The 17,216-nt window shown below is 32.4% G+C and overlaps 1 protein-coding gene across 4 annotated transcripts in view; it reads right to left on the bottom strand.

Annotated features, from left to right (window-relative positions):
• Nucleotides 1-85: 85 nt before the first annotated feature.
• The window catches only part of LOC121580673 (SH3-containing GRB2-like protein 3-interacting protein 1), a 65,795-nt gene continuing 48,664 nt past the window's right edge, over nucleotides 86-17,216 (bottom strand). For 3 of the 4 annotated variants that reach the window (XM_041895654.1, XM_041895657.1, XM_041895656.1), the window contains 9 exons: nucleotides 6,103-6,253; nucleotides 5,002-5,113; nucleotides 4,801-4,836; nucleotides 4,369-4,524; nucleotides 3,762-3,894; nucleotides 3,335-3,540; nucleotides 3,153-3,217; nucleotides 2,652-2,816; nucleotides 86-2,388 (listed from right to left, as the gene is read on the bottom strand). In XM_041895654.1, the coding sequence (XP_041751588.1) occupies nucleotides 2,366-2,388; nucleotides 2,652-2,816; nucleotides 3,153-3,217; nucleotides 3,335-3,540; nucleotides 3,762-3,894; nucleotides 4,369-4,524; nucleotides 4,801-4,836; nucleotides 5,002-5,113; nucleotides 6,103-6,253 (1,047 nt within the window). In that variant the 3' untranslated portion in view covers nucleotides 86-2,365. The remainder of the gene's footprint in view (nucleotides 2,389-2,651; nucleotides 2,817-3,152; nucleotides 3,218-3,334; nucleotides 3,541-3,761; nucleotides 3,895-4,368; nucleotides 4,525-4,800; nucleotides 4,837-5,001; nucleotides 5,114-6,102; nucleotides 6,254-17,216) is intronic. The other variant, XM_041895655.1, reaches the window with a different exon arrangement.

The following is a 17,216-nucleotide window of genomic DNA, read 5'->3' as shown; positions in this document are numbered from 1 at the left end:
TCAATAGCCTATCCAAAAGAGTAGTGTATATTCATCTGCGCCTGTAACATTGCATTGTAAAAAATAATAAAGACATCCATTTTAATTTCCAATATTCTCCCATTCTTTATTACCAAGTAAAACAGGTATTACATTATATTAACTTTTTATATATTTACTCTTAAAATCTTTGGATGGGGAATGTACATGGCATGTTTGCATATTCAGTGTCCTATGCAGTGAATAAAATACAGACAGAAAAAACGTTTATTTGTATTTGTGAATTATTTTTAAAGGACCAGTAAGGCTCAAATGCACCCAGGACAAAAAAGTAAAGTTGAAATACATTTACCATAGTTTTTGATTATATCAAGGATAAAAATTGTATTTTGTAATTGGTTGTGAGTCATTTTGAATATACTGATTTGGAAATAAGTAATAAAATGTGAGGTAATTCTATCACCATTGTCATAAAGTGAAAATAATACACTAAAATGTTTCTCCTTGAGATGGGCAGGGGCAAAACAATTATAGTTACACAAAACTATTTGTTGTTGGTGTGCAAGTCAGGAGGAAACATAGGAGGACGTTACAGCAATATATAATGGAAGTGTGATAATGTTGTTGGGATTCATGCCAAAGGTTAAAGGTTAAATCTTCAGGTGAAAGGTCAAACACGATGACATGACTAAAAGTTACAGTAAAGGCAATCACATAGTACACTTACTAGCTATAACAGGCGTAGGTCTGAATTAACCTGGTTACATCAGACTGAACGCTACACTCACTACTGTTTGGTTTAACCAGTCTAGGTCGGAATAGCATTGGATTAGGAGGGGGACTCTTTTGTGTTCTGCTGGGCATCATAAATGTCTTGAAATAAATTAACTAGCATTGTAGAGTAAAAAGGTAACCAAAAACAACCTTTTGAGTAACGCAGATTTGGACAGTCAGTATTTTACAAGAAATCCACATTAGAAATAAAATAAAACAAAAATGTGTTCTGTGATGTATTGTGAAGGCTAACACCAACCGTATAACATCAATCTTATTTGACAATACACAGAAACACCCATATGTCCAAAGGGATATACGAAGAAGCTTTTTTTCATATTTACACTTTTTTACAAATTGATTTTCAATATATTGCTATTAGAAAATGATAAAACATCTATTTACTCCACATGGTGGAAAAACAAGAAACATAACATTAGGGGCTTCCGTTAAATATTCATTATTATTCTATTTTAGATAAATCCTTCTTGGAGCACTTTTCCATCTTCTTTGATGTCCTCCGGTTATACCTCCCAGCGGGCAAAACGGGTTAAAACTGGTTGAAATGACCTCATTAAGACCTACTTCCAACCAGTAATTGATGTAATTCTAGCATTTACATTTTAGTCATTTAGCAGATGCTCTTCACCAGACTCCTGGACACAACAACTCTAAAGGGACAAAACAGAACCCAGAAAGAAATGTAATCTGGTCAAAGCCAACTCTGCTTTTCAGCCTGTACGGCTGCCTGCTTTGTTTTAGTCATCCACAATCAGGAAAACAATGTGAACCATTACATGAACCACTTGACCTCCCAGCAAACACACAACCACCACATACATAGTAACGTTGTCTCCACATTGACTCCCAAGTTGTGGGCCTCAACTTGCTGGTACAGTACCAGCTGGTACCATATCAGTTGAATCAACCCAATAAATAAAAGAAAACCATCAAAATGTCATCCTAACCCTGCACATGGAGTATTTGTCGTAATCAATTGAATTATCAATTCATGTTAACAGTGTCTATCTATTCACTTAAATCTGTCCAGTGCATCTTCCATCATCACATACAATTCTTCTCACAAATAAGGCTGGATAACTGTCTGTGCTGCCAATGATAAATGACTTTGCTAAACGGGAGTAAATGTGTTGAATCCATAATCTTTCATTATTTTGATTTATTAATATTTGTTTTATTTTTGATTAGGATGGCCATTAGCCGATGCCAATGGCGACAGCTAGTCTTACTGGGGTCCGACGCATAACGAAAACATTACAGACAAAAGACATTACAATTTACCTCAACAACCCTCAAGGTGCACAAAATGGAAAAAGGCGGTGACTACTTGCATAAACTCCAACAGTGAGACTACTGTATTGAGTGAGTTAAAACATAAAGTGATACCCTGGTGAACCCTGGTGGACAGTGTGTGTTACATCACATCTTGTTGTTGCTGCTATGCCATCAGTCACCCCTCCCTGCGTAAGGTTTCAGACGTTTCTCAGTTGGTAACTTGTATCGAATGAAGAATTCATAAAAAGTCTCTCATCATCCTCACAGTCAAAAGCCATTGTATGGTTGAAAGGGTTCCATTTTACAACAGTGGTGACTAGTTGTCTGCCAGATATTTCCCTGTAAAGGAAACACAAGCAGAGTATTCAGTCAGGGGAATTCCAACTGTTTGCTATTGCCAAAGCGTTGTTGTCTTGCCCTGTCTGCATGGTCAGGCAACAATGTCATATTCAGGGTTAGAATCAATACAATTTCAGTTCAGTTTCAAATGGGGCCCGTGATCCCAGAACGTGTGACAATGACCATGGAAGTAGGCAAGACAGCACAAACCGATCTGGGACCAGGCTAGTATTTTCATGCTTCCCTCACACACAGACACTGACCTGCTGCAAATCTCTTTTTGACCAGCGAGAGCCTGTAGCCGGCCCCCACCAGCTGGATGTCACAGCCGGACAGAGTGCTGCCTTCACTGGTAAACTGCACCGCTAACTGAGACGGCTTACTGGGACCGTCTGTCAACTGGAACCTGCCCAGTAGAGCCCCCACTCCTATAGGAAAGAGAATAATGATGATGATGATGATGGTGATGATGGTGATGATGATGGTGAGATGATAGTGTTGGTGATGATGATGGTAGTGAAGATGGTGATGATTATGTGATGGTGGTGGTGAAGATGGTGATGATTATGTGGTGGTGATGGTGATGTGATGACGAAGAGTATAATTACGATTATGACGACAAAGTTGAGGCAGATGATAACAAAGACGATGAGGAGGAAGACAGAAGAGGAGGAAGAGGAGGAAGAGGGGGAAGAGGGGGAAGACAGAAGAGGAGGAAGAGGGGGAAGAAGACACAGGAAAAGTGAAAGAGGAAGATCACCTACCTCCATTTTCAGACCTTTGGGAAAGGCTTGGTATCTTCCATAGAATGTTCTGCTGCTCTGGGTTCCTTAGAGACAAAACAAAATAAAGTTATAGTTGCCTTTATTATTTCAATGACACTAACCTGGATAAATACATACAAATATGTTTTTAAAAATCTCAGTCAGCAATTCAGCATCCTCACCAGGTGGCAGTGGGGATCATGGCTTGGAGTTTGGCCACGCCCCCGTCCACAGGGACCAGGAAGTGGATGTTGTGGAGGGGGGAGGGGGCGGCGGCCATGGCCTCCATGTTGTATTTGTAGTCTATTCTGAGGTCCGTGCTGGTGGTGTCGCCACGCCAACTCACCGCCAGGTTCAGAGGAGTAGACTGGATCCCCTCAGCTGCCACCTGAGACACACACACACATGCATGCATGCAAAAACACAGTCATGTGCATGTGCCCGCACACACACACACACAACAGTATTTGGATTTAACTCTGCGCTGACAACAATATGTGCTGAGCTATGTAAGAGTAGAGTAACTTCAATGCATTTGTTTAACAATTACATGTCATTGTGACTATACAGTATACCCTGTAATAATATGTTCTATCCAGATGGTCTCACCTGATATTTGATCATGTCCACATTGTAGTAGGTTGCTTGAGGCTTCTGGTCAGCCACTCTCCTCAGGTGGCTCATCAGGTTTGGCATATTTACCCAGAATTCCTTGGTGTCCACATTGGACATGGTGGTGTCACTAAAAATGGGCATTTTTGGTTTGCTGATGGTACAATAGTACAATGACTGTATCTGATTCAAGTACTGTATATTATGATATTATCTTGCATGTTTTCCAATAAATTGTTTGGTGATCATGGTAAGTGGTTTAACCAGGTTTCAAATCACAGGGATGTCTCTCCCTAACCAATCACAGGGGTGTCTCTCCCTAACCAATCACAGGGGTGTCTCTCTATAACCAATCTGAGCCAGCGTGTCAGGCTGAACAACACCATTTTCCTGTGACTACATTCATGATAAAGCACAGGCTCTTCTGCCTTATTGTTCAAATATAAGGATTAAAACATGTTACTATTGGTCCTGTGACTGTCTACTACGATTAGGGGCATCCACCAAGAGCCCATCGTTTGGAACATTCCCCCAAAATAAAAAAATATGAATTCCTTGCCCCAAAACACAATATTGAGTCAGTGTACTGTATAATAAGCCTTACCAGCACAGTAGATGTGGGTTGGGGAGGACCTGCTCTAGCCGGCAGTAGTTGCTGATGCTGAAGGTGAGTACGGGGGCAGACGGGTGGCTGGCAAAGTGCCTGGTGATGCCTGCTGGGAAAGACAGCACCATCTCCCCAGTGATTTTCACCACACACCTAGATCATGGAGAACAGAGCCAGCTCAGTGCTCAAAAATGGGTCAGTCAAAAAGAGGAAACTACAGTACCCAGAATCCATAGGGGTGCCACAAACAAACTACATTTCACACAGAAATAGCCACATTCTCAGTTTTCAGAACAATATATAGCCTAGGCACAATGCATTTCCCTATGGGGACAACAAAAGGAGACAATACAGTTTGAAATTGAAATGAAATAGTCATACAGTAGTTGCAATATGATATATATATCAACAATATCATAGCCATCTTACTTGTTGCATATACTCTGATGAGGGTCGCTTTGCCGGCTGAAACATCACGTTGTCATGAATTTGCATTCACATCAGTATTAACTTTGATATAAATTCGACATCAATGTTGTTATTCATTTCAGTATCAATATTGCTACTTGTGTTAGCATTAGCCTAGCATTGAGAGGAATAGCCTAGCATTGATAGGAATGCTAGCCTTACTTGCTGGGGTCGGCTCCTTTGAAGTAGGCGTTGATGGTCTCGGTGAAGGCAGCCGCCACAGGCAGAGTGTCCTGGCCTCCCATGGTCAGTGGGCTGGGTCCTCTGGAGCATCCTGACACGCACACGCATACACACACGACACACACACACACACACACACGACACACACAACACACACACAACACACACACAACACACACACACACACACACACGGTTGATCACCACAGAAAGGCACTAATCTCAGTAGCTATATCACTTCCTGTGTGTGTAACGGCCTACAGACATGTGGTCAAATGAGCAGACATGCGTAAGGGAGAGAGAGGGGAAGAGCGTAGAAATAGCAAGATAGAAGATTGGACAGATCATAGAAAGCGATAAAATAACGCTTGACGAGACCAGAGAAACATGGACAGCCAGGGTAGTGCAGTACAGTACGGTAGCCTCCATGCACTGGTACGGAGTCATATTCATTAGGCGCCAAACGGACTGAAAAGGACTACCTGAACTTATCCAATAAGAAATGCTAGTTTTCCTTTTCCGCTGCAGAACGTTTATTTCCGCAGTGTGACCTAATGAATATGACCCCGGTACGACTCACCTCCAAAAGACAAATAAAAGCGGCCATGGTCAAACCATACCATGGTTGGCTGTTTTTCCTCTGTTCATGTGGGGCGGGGTAGAGGACATGGAGGGAGGGAGAGGGGGATGAGAGGCAGGCAGGAGCAGAGGAAGAGAAGAGGAGAGGAGAGGTGGATGACTTCCTGGAGGTGTAACCCCCATCACAAGACAGATGGAGCATGATGGATGGATAGAAAGAAAGTGTGCTGTCTGGTGGAGTCTGATTGGAGCATGGGAGGTGTAGATCATTGTGTGTTTAGGAGAGTGAAGATGACGAGGAAGGTATTCATCACTCTATCGACAGTATTTCACCAGTTTGTCCCATTATGGTTTCACAAAAGTCATATTTTATGCTTCAAATGTGAGCATACCTCCACTTTCAAAATGACAAAATAATGAACAGTTCATTATGATGAACACCGAATGTGTTAACACCAGAGGCATACAGTGGTGAATGAGGTGTTATGGAGGATGGTAGTACCTGTGGTGGATATGTTGAGCTCTCTCCCCATGGTGGGGGTGGAGGCTGCGCTCAGCAAGGTGATGGAGGAGATGGAGGAGGAACTCTCGGCTCGGGCCAGGGGGGCAAAGGGAGGGGGGCTGCCGGAGACTGGGGGGCTGAAAGGCCGAGCCTGGGGGAGGTGGGGTGGGAGAATATCAGTAGCATGTTGCTGTACCAAACATTTTTACAACACAATGTAATGTTAGCAGAGCAACCGCAGTTAGGTTAGTAGTATCTCTAACTTAGTGGAAATCAGTTGAAGAAAAACAAATAAGTCGCAAGTCTATCACAAGTCTAACACATTCTAATAGTATCTATCACAAGTCTAACACATTCTAATAGTATCTATCACAAGTCTAACATTCTAATAGTATCTATCACAAGTCTAACACATTCTAATAGTATCTATCACAAGTCTAACACATTCTAATAGTATCTATCACAAGTCTAACACATTCTAATAGTATCTATCACAAGTCTAACACATTCTAATAGTATCTATTACAAGTCTAACACATTCTAATAGTATCTATCACAAGTCTAACATTCTAATAGTATATTTTACAAGTCTAACATTCTAATAGTATCTATCACAAGTCTAACACATTGTAATAGTATCTATCACAAGTCTAACATTCTAATAGTATCTATCACAAGTCTAACACATTCTAATAGTATCTATCACAAGTCTAACATTCTAATAGTATCTATCACAAGTCTAACATTCTAATAGTATCTATCACAAGTCTAACACATTCTAATAGTATCTATCACAAGTCTAACACATTCTAATAGTATCTATCACAAGTCTAACACATTCTAATAGTATCTATCAAAGTCTAACATTCTAGTAGTATCTATTACAAGTCTAACACATTCTAATAGTATCTATTACAAGTCTAACATTCTAATAGTATCTATCACAAGTCTAGCATTCTAATAGTATATATTACAAGTCTAACACATTCTAATAGTATCTATCACAAGTCTAACATTCTAATAGTATCTATTACAAGTCTAACATTCTAATATTACATTTACATTACATTATTATCTATCACATATTATCTATATTATCTATCACAAGTCTAACACATTGTAATAGTATCTATCACAAGTCTAACATTCTAATAGTATATATTACAAGTCTAACACATTCTAATAGTATCTATCACAAGTCTAACACATTCTAATAGTATCTATCACAAGTCTAACACATTCTAATAGTATCTATCACAAGTCTAACATTCTAATAGTATCTATTACAAGTCTAACACATTCTAATAGTATCTATCACAAGTCTAACACATTCTAATATTATCTATCACAAGTCTAACACATTCTAATAGTATATATCACAAGTCTAACATTCTAATAGTATCTATCACAAGTCTAACACATTCTAATAGTATCTATCAAAAGTCTAACATTCTAGTAGTATCTATTACAAGTCTAACACATTGTAATAGTATCTATTACAAGTCTAACATTCTAATAGTATCTATCACAAGTCTAACACATTCTAATAGTATCTATCACAAGTCTAACATTCTAATAGTATCTATCACAAGTCTAGCATTCTAATAGTATATATTACAAGTCTAACACATTCTAATAGTATCTATCACAAGTCTAACATTCTAATAGTATCTATTACAAGTCTAACATTCTAATAGTATCTATCACAAGTCTAACACATTCTAATAGTATCTATTACAAGTCTAACATTCTAATAGTATCTATCACAAGTCTAACACATTCTAATAGTATCTATTACAAGTCTAACATTCTAATAGTATCTATTACAAGTCTAGCATTCTAATAGTATCTATTACAAGTCTAACATTCTAATAGTATCTATTACAAGTCTAACACATTCTAATAGTATCTATCACAAGTCTAACACATTCTAACAGTATCTATTACAAGTCTAACACATTCTAACAGTATCTATTACAAGTCTAACATTCTAATAGTATCTATCACAAGTCTAACACATTGTAATAGTATCTATCACAAGTCTAACATTCTAATATTACATTACATTACATTATTATCTATCACATATTATCTATATTATCTATCACAAGTCTAACACATTGTAATAGTATCTATCACAAGTCTAACATTCTAATAGTATATATTACAAGTCTAACACATTCTAATAGTATCTATTACAAGTCTAGCATTCTAATAGTATCTATTACAAGTCTAACATTCTAATAGTATCTATTACAAGTCTAACACATTCTAATAGTATCTATCACAAATCTAACACATTCTAACAGTATCTATTACAAGTCTAACACATTCTAACAGTATCTATTACAAGTCTAACATTCTAATAGTATCTATCACAAGTCTAACACATTGTAATAGTATCTATCACAAGTCTAACATTCTAATATTACATTACATTACATTATTATCTATCACATATTATCTATATTATCTATCACAAGTCTAACACATTGTAATAGTATCTATCACAAGTCTAACATTCTAATAGTATATATTACAAGTCTAACACATTCTAATAGTATCTATCACAAGTCTAACACATTCTAATAGTATCTATCACAAGTCTAACACATTCTAATAGTATCTATCACAAGTCTAACACATTCTAATAGTATCTATCACAAGTCTAACACATTCTAATAGTATCTATCACAAGTCTAACATTCTAATAGTATCTATTACAAGTCTAACACATTCTAATAGTATCTATCACAAGTCTAACACATTCTAATATTATCTATCACAAGTCTAACACATTCTAATAGTATATATCACAAGTCTAACATTCTAATAGTATCTATCACAAGTCTAAACACATTCTAATAGTATCTATCAAAAGTCTAACATTCTAGTAGTATCTATTACAAGTCTAACACATTGTAATAGTATCTATCACAAGTCTAACATTCTAATAGTATCTATCACAAGTCTAACACATTCTAATAGTATCTATCACAAGTCTAACATTCTAATAGTATCTATCACAAGTCTAGCATTCTAATAGTATATATTACAAGTCTAACACATTCTAATAGTATCTATCACAAGTCTAACATTCTAATAGTATCTATCACAAGTCTAACATTCTAATAGTATCTATCACAAGTCTAACACATTCTAATAGTATCTATTACAAGTCTAACATTCTAATAGTATCTATCACAAGTCTAACACATTCTAATAGTATCTATTACAAGTCTAACATTCTAATAGTATCTATTACAAGTCTAGCATTCTAATAGTATCTATTACAAGTCTAACATTCTAATAGTATCTATTACAAGTCTAACACATGCTAATAGTATCTATCACAAGTCTAACACATTCTAACAGTATCTATTACAAGTCTAACACATTCTAACAGTATCTATTACAAGTCTAACATTCTAATAGTATCTATCACAAGTCTAACACATTGTAATAGTATCTATCACAAGTCTAACATTCTAATAGTATCTATCACAAGTCTAACACATTCTAATAGTATATATCACAAGTCTAACATTCTAATAGTATCTATTACAAGTCTAACACATTCTAATAGTATCTATCACAAGTCTAACACATTCTAATATTATCTATTACAAGTCTAACACATTCTAATAGTATCTATTACAAGTCTAACATTCTAATAGTATCTATCACAAGTCTAACATTCTAATAGTATCTATCACAAGTCTAACATTCTAATAGTATCTATCACAAGTCTAACACATTCTAATAGTATCTATCACAAGTCTAACACATTCTAATAGTATCTATCACAAGTCTAACACATTCTAATAGTATCTATCACAAGTCTAACATTCTAATAGTATCTATCACAAGTCTAGCATTCTAATAGTATCTATCACAAGTCTAACACATTCTAATAGTATCTATTACAAGTCTAACATTCTAATAGTATCTATCACAAGTCTAACACATTCTAATAGTATCTATTACAAGTCTAACATTCTAATAGTATCTATTACAAGTCTAGCATTCTAATAGTATCTATTACAAGTCTAACATTCTAATAGTATCTATTACAAGTCTAACACATTCTAATAGTATCTATCACAAGTCTAACACATTCTAACAGTATCTATTACAAGTCTAACACATTCTAACAGTATCTATTACAAGTCTAACATTCTAATAGTATCTATCACAAGTCTAACACATTGTAATAGTATCTATCACAAGTCTAACATTCTAATAATTACATTACATTATTATCTATCACATATTATCTATATTATCTATCACAAGTCTAACACATTGTAATAGTATCTATCACAAGTCTAACATTCTAATAGTATATATTACAAGTCTAACACATTCTAATAGTATCTATTACAAGTCTAGCATTCTAATAGTATCTATTACAAGTCTAACATTCTAATAGTATCTATTACAAGTCTAACACATTCTAATAGTATCTATCACAAATCTAACACATTCTAACAGTATCTATTACAAGTCTAACACATTCTAACAGTATCTATTACAAGTCTAACATTCTAATAGTATCTATCACAAGTCTAACACATTGTAATAGTATCTATCACAAGTCTAACATTCTAATATTACATTACATTACATTATTATCTATCACATATTATCTATATTATCTATCACAAGTCTAACACATTGTAATAGTATCTATCACAAGTCTAACATTCTAATAGTATATATTACAAGTCTAACACATTCTAATAGTATCTATCACAAGTCTAACACATTCTAATAGTATCTATCACAAGTCTAACACATTCTAATAGTATCTATCACAAGTCTAACACATTCTAATAGTATCTATCACAAGTCTAACACATTCTAATAGTATCTATCACAAGTCTAACATTCTAATAGTATCTATTACAAGTCTAACACATTCTAATAGTATCTATCACAAGTCTAACACATTCTAATATTATCTATCACAAGTCTAACACATTCTAATAGTATATATCACAAGTCTAACATTCTAATAGTATCTATCACAAGTCTAACACATTCTAATAGTATCTATCAAAAGTCTAACATTCTAGTAGTATCTATTACAAGTCTAACACATTGTAATAGTATCTATTACAAGTCTAACATTCTAATAGTATCTATCACAAGTCTAACACATTCTAATAGTATCTATCACAAGTCTAACATTCTAATAGTATCTATCACAAGTCTAGCATTCTAATAGTATATATTACAAGTCTAACACATTCTAATAGTATCTATCACAAGCTAACATTCTAATAGTATCTATTACAAGTCTAACATTCTAATAGTATCTATCACAAGTCTAACACATTCTAATAGTATCTATTACAAGTCTAACATTCTAATAGTATCTATCACAAGTCTAACACATTCTAATAGTATATATTACAAGTCTAACATTCTAATAGTATCTATTACAAGTCTAGCATTCTAATAGTATCTATTACAAGTCTAACATTCTAATAGTATCTATTACAAGTCTAACACATGCTAATAGTATCTATCACAAGTCTAACACATTCTAACAGTATCTATTACAAGTCTAACACATTCTAACAGTATCTATTACAAGTCTAACATTCTAATAGTATCTATCACAAGTCTAACACATTGTAATAGTATCTATCACAAGTCTAACATTCTAATAGTATCTATCACAAGTCTAACACATTCTAATAGTATATATCACAAGTCTAACATTCTAATAGTATCTATTACAAGTCTAACACATTCTAATAGTATCTATCACAAGTCTAACACATTCTAATATTATCTATTACAAGTCTAACACATTCTAATAGTATCTATTACAAGTCTAACATTCTAATAGTATCTATCACAAGTCTAACATTCTAATAGTATTTATCACAAGTCTAACATTCTAATAGTATCTATCACAAGTCTAACACATTCTAATAGTATCTATCACAAGTCTAACACATTCTAATAGTATCTATCACAAGTCTAACATATTCTAATAGTATCTATCACAAGTCTAACATTCTAATAGTATCTATCACAAGTCTAGCATTCTAATAGTATATATTACAAGTCTAACACATTCTAATAGTATCTATCACAAGTCTAACATTCTAATAGTATCTATTACAAGTCTAACATTCTAATAGTATCTATCACAAGTCTAACACATTCTAATAGTATCTATTACAAGTCTAACATTCTAATAGTATCTATTACAAGTCTAGCATTCTAATAGTATCTATTACAAGTCTAACATTCTAATAGTATCTATTACAAGTCTAACACATTCTAATAGTATCTATCACAAGTCTAACACATTCTAATAGTATCTATTACAAGTCTAACACATTCTAACAGTATCTATTACAAGTCTAACATTCTAATAGTATCTATCACAAGTCTAACACATTGTAATAGTATCTATCACAAGTCTAACATTCTAATAGTATCTATCACAAGTCTAACACATTCTAATAGTATCTATCACAAGTCTAACACATTCTAATAGTATCTATCACAAGTCTAACACATTCTAATAGTATCTATCACAAGTCTAACATTCTAATAGTATCTATCACAAGTCTAGCATTCTAATAGTATATATTACAAGTCTAACACATTCTAATAGTATCTATCACAAGTCTAACATTCTAATAGTATCTATTACAAGTCTAACATTCTAATAGTATCTATCACAAGTCTAACACATTCTAATAGTATCTATTACAAGTCTAACATTCTAATAGTATCTATTACAAGTCTAGCATTCTAATAGTATCTATTACAAGTCTAACATTCTAATAGTATCTATTACAAGTCTAACATTCTAATAGTATATTTTACAAGTCTAACACATTCTAATAGTATCTATCACAAGTTTAACACATTCTAATAGTATCTATTACAAGTCTAACATTCTAATAGTATCTATCACAAGTCTAACACATTCTAATAGTATCTATCACAAGTCTAACACATTCTAATAGTATCTATCACAAGTCTAACACATTCTAATAGTATCTATCAAAAGTCTAACATTCTAGTAGTATCTATTACAAGTCTAACACATTCTAATAGTATCTATTACAAGTCTAACATTCTAATAGTATCTATCACAAGTCTAGCATTCTAATAGTATATATTACAAGTCTAACACATTCTAATAGTATCTATCACAAGTCTAACATTCTAATAGTATCTATTACAAGTCTAACATTCTAATATTACATTACATTACATTACATTATTATCTATCACATATTATCTATATTATCTATCACAAGTCTAACACATTGTAATAGTATCTATCACAAGTCTAACATTCTAATAGTATATATTACAAGTCTAACACATTCTAATAGTATCTATCACAAGTCTAACACATTCTAATAGTATCTATCACAAGTCTAACATTCTAATAGTATCTATTACAAGTCTAACACATTCTAATAGTATCTATCACAAGTCTAACACATTCTAATAGTATCTATCACAAGTCTAACACATTCTAATAGTATATATCACAAGTCTAACATTCTAATAGTATCTATCACAAGTCTAACACATTCTAATAGTATCTATCAAAAGTCTAACATTCTAGTAGTATCTATTACAAGTCTAACACATTGTAATAGTATCTATTACAAGTCTAACATTCTAATAGTATCTATTACAAGTCTAACATTCTAATAGTATCTATTACAAGTCTAGCATTCTAATAGTATCTATTACAAGTCTAACATTCTAATAGTATCTATTACAAGTCTAGCATTCTAATAGTATCTATTACAAGTCTAACATTCTAATAGTATCTATCACAAGTCTAACACATTCTAATAGTATCTATCACAAGTCTAACACATTCTAATAGTATATATTACAAGTCTAACACATTCTAACAGTATCTATTACAAGTCTAACATTCTAATAGTATCTATCACAAGTCTAACACATTGTAATAGTATCTATCACAAGTCTAACATTCTAATAGTATCTATCACAAGTCTAACACATTCTAATAGTATATATCACAAGTCTAACATTCTAATAGTATCTATTACAAGTCTAACACATTCTAATAGTATCTATCACAAGTCTAACACATTCTAATATTATCTATTACAAGTCTAACACATTCTAATAGTATCTATTACAAGTCTAACATTCTAATAGTATCTATCACAAGTCTAACATTCTAATAGTATCTATCACAAGTCTAACACATTCTAATAGTATCTATCTTACAAGTCTAACATGCACATTGTAATAGTATCTATCACAAGTCTAACACATTCTAATAGTATCTATCACAAGTCTAACACATTCTAATAGTATCTATAAAGAAGACACCACAAGTCTAACATTCTAATAGTATCTATCACAAGTCTAGCATTCTAATAGTATATATTACAAGTCTAACACATTCTAATAGTATCTATCACAAGTCTAACATTCTAATAGTATCTATTACAAGTCTAACATTCTAATATTACATTACATTACATTATTATCTATCACATATTATCTATATTATCTATCACAAGTCTAACACATTGTAATAGTATCTATCACAAGTCTAACATTCTAATAGTATATATTACAAGTCTAACACATTCTAATAGTATCTATCACAAGTCTAACACATTCTAATAGTATCTATCACAAGTCTAACACATTCTAATAGTATCTATCACAAGTCTAACATTCTAATAGTATTTATTACAAGTCTAACACATTCTAATAGTATATATTACAAGTCTAACACATTCTAATAGTATCTATCACAAGTCTAACATTCTAATAGTATCTATTACAAGTCTAACATTCTAATATTACATTACATTACATTACATTATTATCTATCACATATTATCTATATTATCTATCACAAGTCTAACACATTGTAATAGTATCTATCACAAGTCTAACATTCTAATAGTATATATTACAAGTCTAACACATTCTAATAGTATCTATCACAAGTCTAACACATTCTAATAGTATCTATCACAAGTCTAACATTCTAATAGTATCTATTACAAGTCTAACACATTCTAATAGTATCTATCACAAGTCTAACACATTCTAATAGTATCTATCACAAGTCTAACACATTCTAATAGTATATATCACAAGTCTAACATTCTAATAGTATCTATCACAAGTCTAACACATTCTAATAGTATCTATCAAAGTCTAACATTCTAGTAGTATCTATTACAAGTCTAACACATTGTAATAGTATCTATTACAAGTCTAACATTCTAATAGTATCTATTACAAGTCTAACATTCTAATAGTATCTATTACAAGTCTAGCATTCTAATAGTATCTATTACAAGTCTAACATTCTAATAGTATCTATTACAAGTCTAGCATTCTAATAGTATCTATTACAAGTCTAACATTCTAATAGTATCTATCACAAGTCTAACACATTCTAATAGTATCTATCACAAGTCTAACACATTCTAATAGTATATATTACAAGTCTAACACATTCTAACAGTATCTATTACAAGTCTAACATTCTAATAGTATCTATCACAAGTCTAACACATTGTAATAGTATCTATCACAAGTCTAACATTCTAATAGTATCTATCACAAGTCTAACACATTCTAATAGTATATATCACAAGTCTAACATTCTAATAGTATCTATTACAAGTCTAACACATTCTAATAGTATCTATCACAAGTCTAACACATTCTAATATTATCTATTACAAGTCTAACACATTCTAATAGTATCTATTACAAGTCTAACATTCTAATAGTATCTATCACAAGTCTAACACATTCTAATAGTATCTATCACAAGTCTAACACATTCTAATAGTATCTATCAAAAGTCTAACATTCTAGTAGTATCTATTACAAGTCTAACACATTGTAATAGTATCTATTACAAGTCTAACATTCTAATAGTATCTATCACAAGTCTAACACATTCTAATAGTATCTATCACAAGTCTAACACATTCTAATAGTATCTATCAAAAGTCTAACATTCTAGTAGTATCTATTACAAGTCTAACACATTCTAATAGTATCTATTACAAGTCTAACATTCTAATAGTATCTATCACAAGTCTAGCATTCTAATAGTATATATTACAAGTCTAACACATTCTAATAGTATCTATCACAAGTCTAACATTCTAATAGTATCTATTACAAGTCTAACATTCTAATATTACATTACATTACATTATTATCTATCACATATTATCTATATTATCTATCACAAGTCTAACACATTGTAATAGTATCTATCACAAGTCTAACATTCTAATAGTATATATTACAAGTCTAACACATTCTAATAGTATCTATCACAAGTCTAACACATTCTAATAGTATCTATCACAAGTCTAACACATTCTAATAGTATCTATCACAAGTCTAACATTCTAATAGTATCTATTACAAGTCTAACACATTCTAATAGTATCTATCACAAGTCTAACACATTCTAATATTATCTATCACAAGTCTAACACATTCTAATAGTATATATCACAAGTCTAACATTCTAATAGTATCTATCACAAGTCTAACACATTCCTAATAGTATCTATCAAAAGTCTAACATTCTAGTAGTATCTATTACAAGTCTAACACATTGTAATAGTATCTATTACAAGTCTAACATTCTAATAGTATCTATCACAAGTCTAACACATTCTAATAGTATCTATCACAAGTCTAACATTCTAATAGTATCTATCACAAGTCTAGCATTCTAATAGTATATATTACAAGTCTAACACATTCTAATAGTATCTATCACAAGTCTAACATTCTAATAGTATCTATTACAAGTCTAACATTCTAATAGTATCTATCACAAGTCTAACACATTCTAATAGTATCTATTACAAGTCTAACATTCTAATAGTATCTATCACAAGTCTAAACATTCTAATAGTATCTTACAAGTCTAACATAGTATCTATTACAAGTCTAGCATTCTAATAGTATCTATTACAAGTCTAACATTCTAATAGTATCTATTACAAGTCTAACACATTCTAATAGTATCTATCACAAGTCTAACACATTCTAACAGTATCTATTACAAGTCTAACACATTCTAA

This window comes from Coregonus clupeaformis, chromosome 14, assembly GCF_020615455.1.
Source record: "Coregonus clupeaformis isolate EN_2021a chromosome 14, ASM2061545v1, whole genome shotgun sequence".
Taxonomy (NCBI): Eukaryota; Metazoa; Chordata; class Actinopteri; order Salmoniformes; family Salmonidae; genus Coregonus; species Coregonus clupeaformis.
This window is presented reverse-complemented; position numbering and strand designations above follow the sequence as displayed.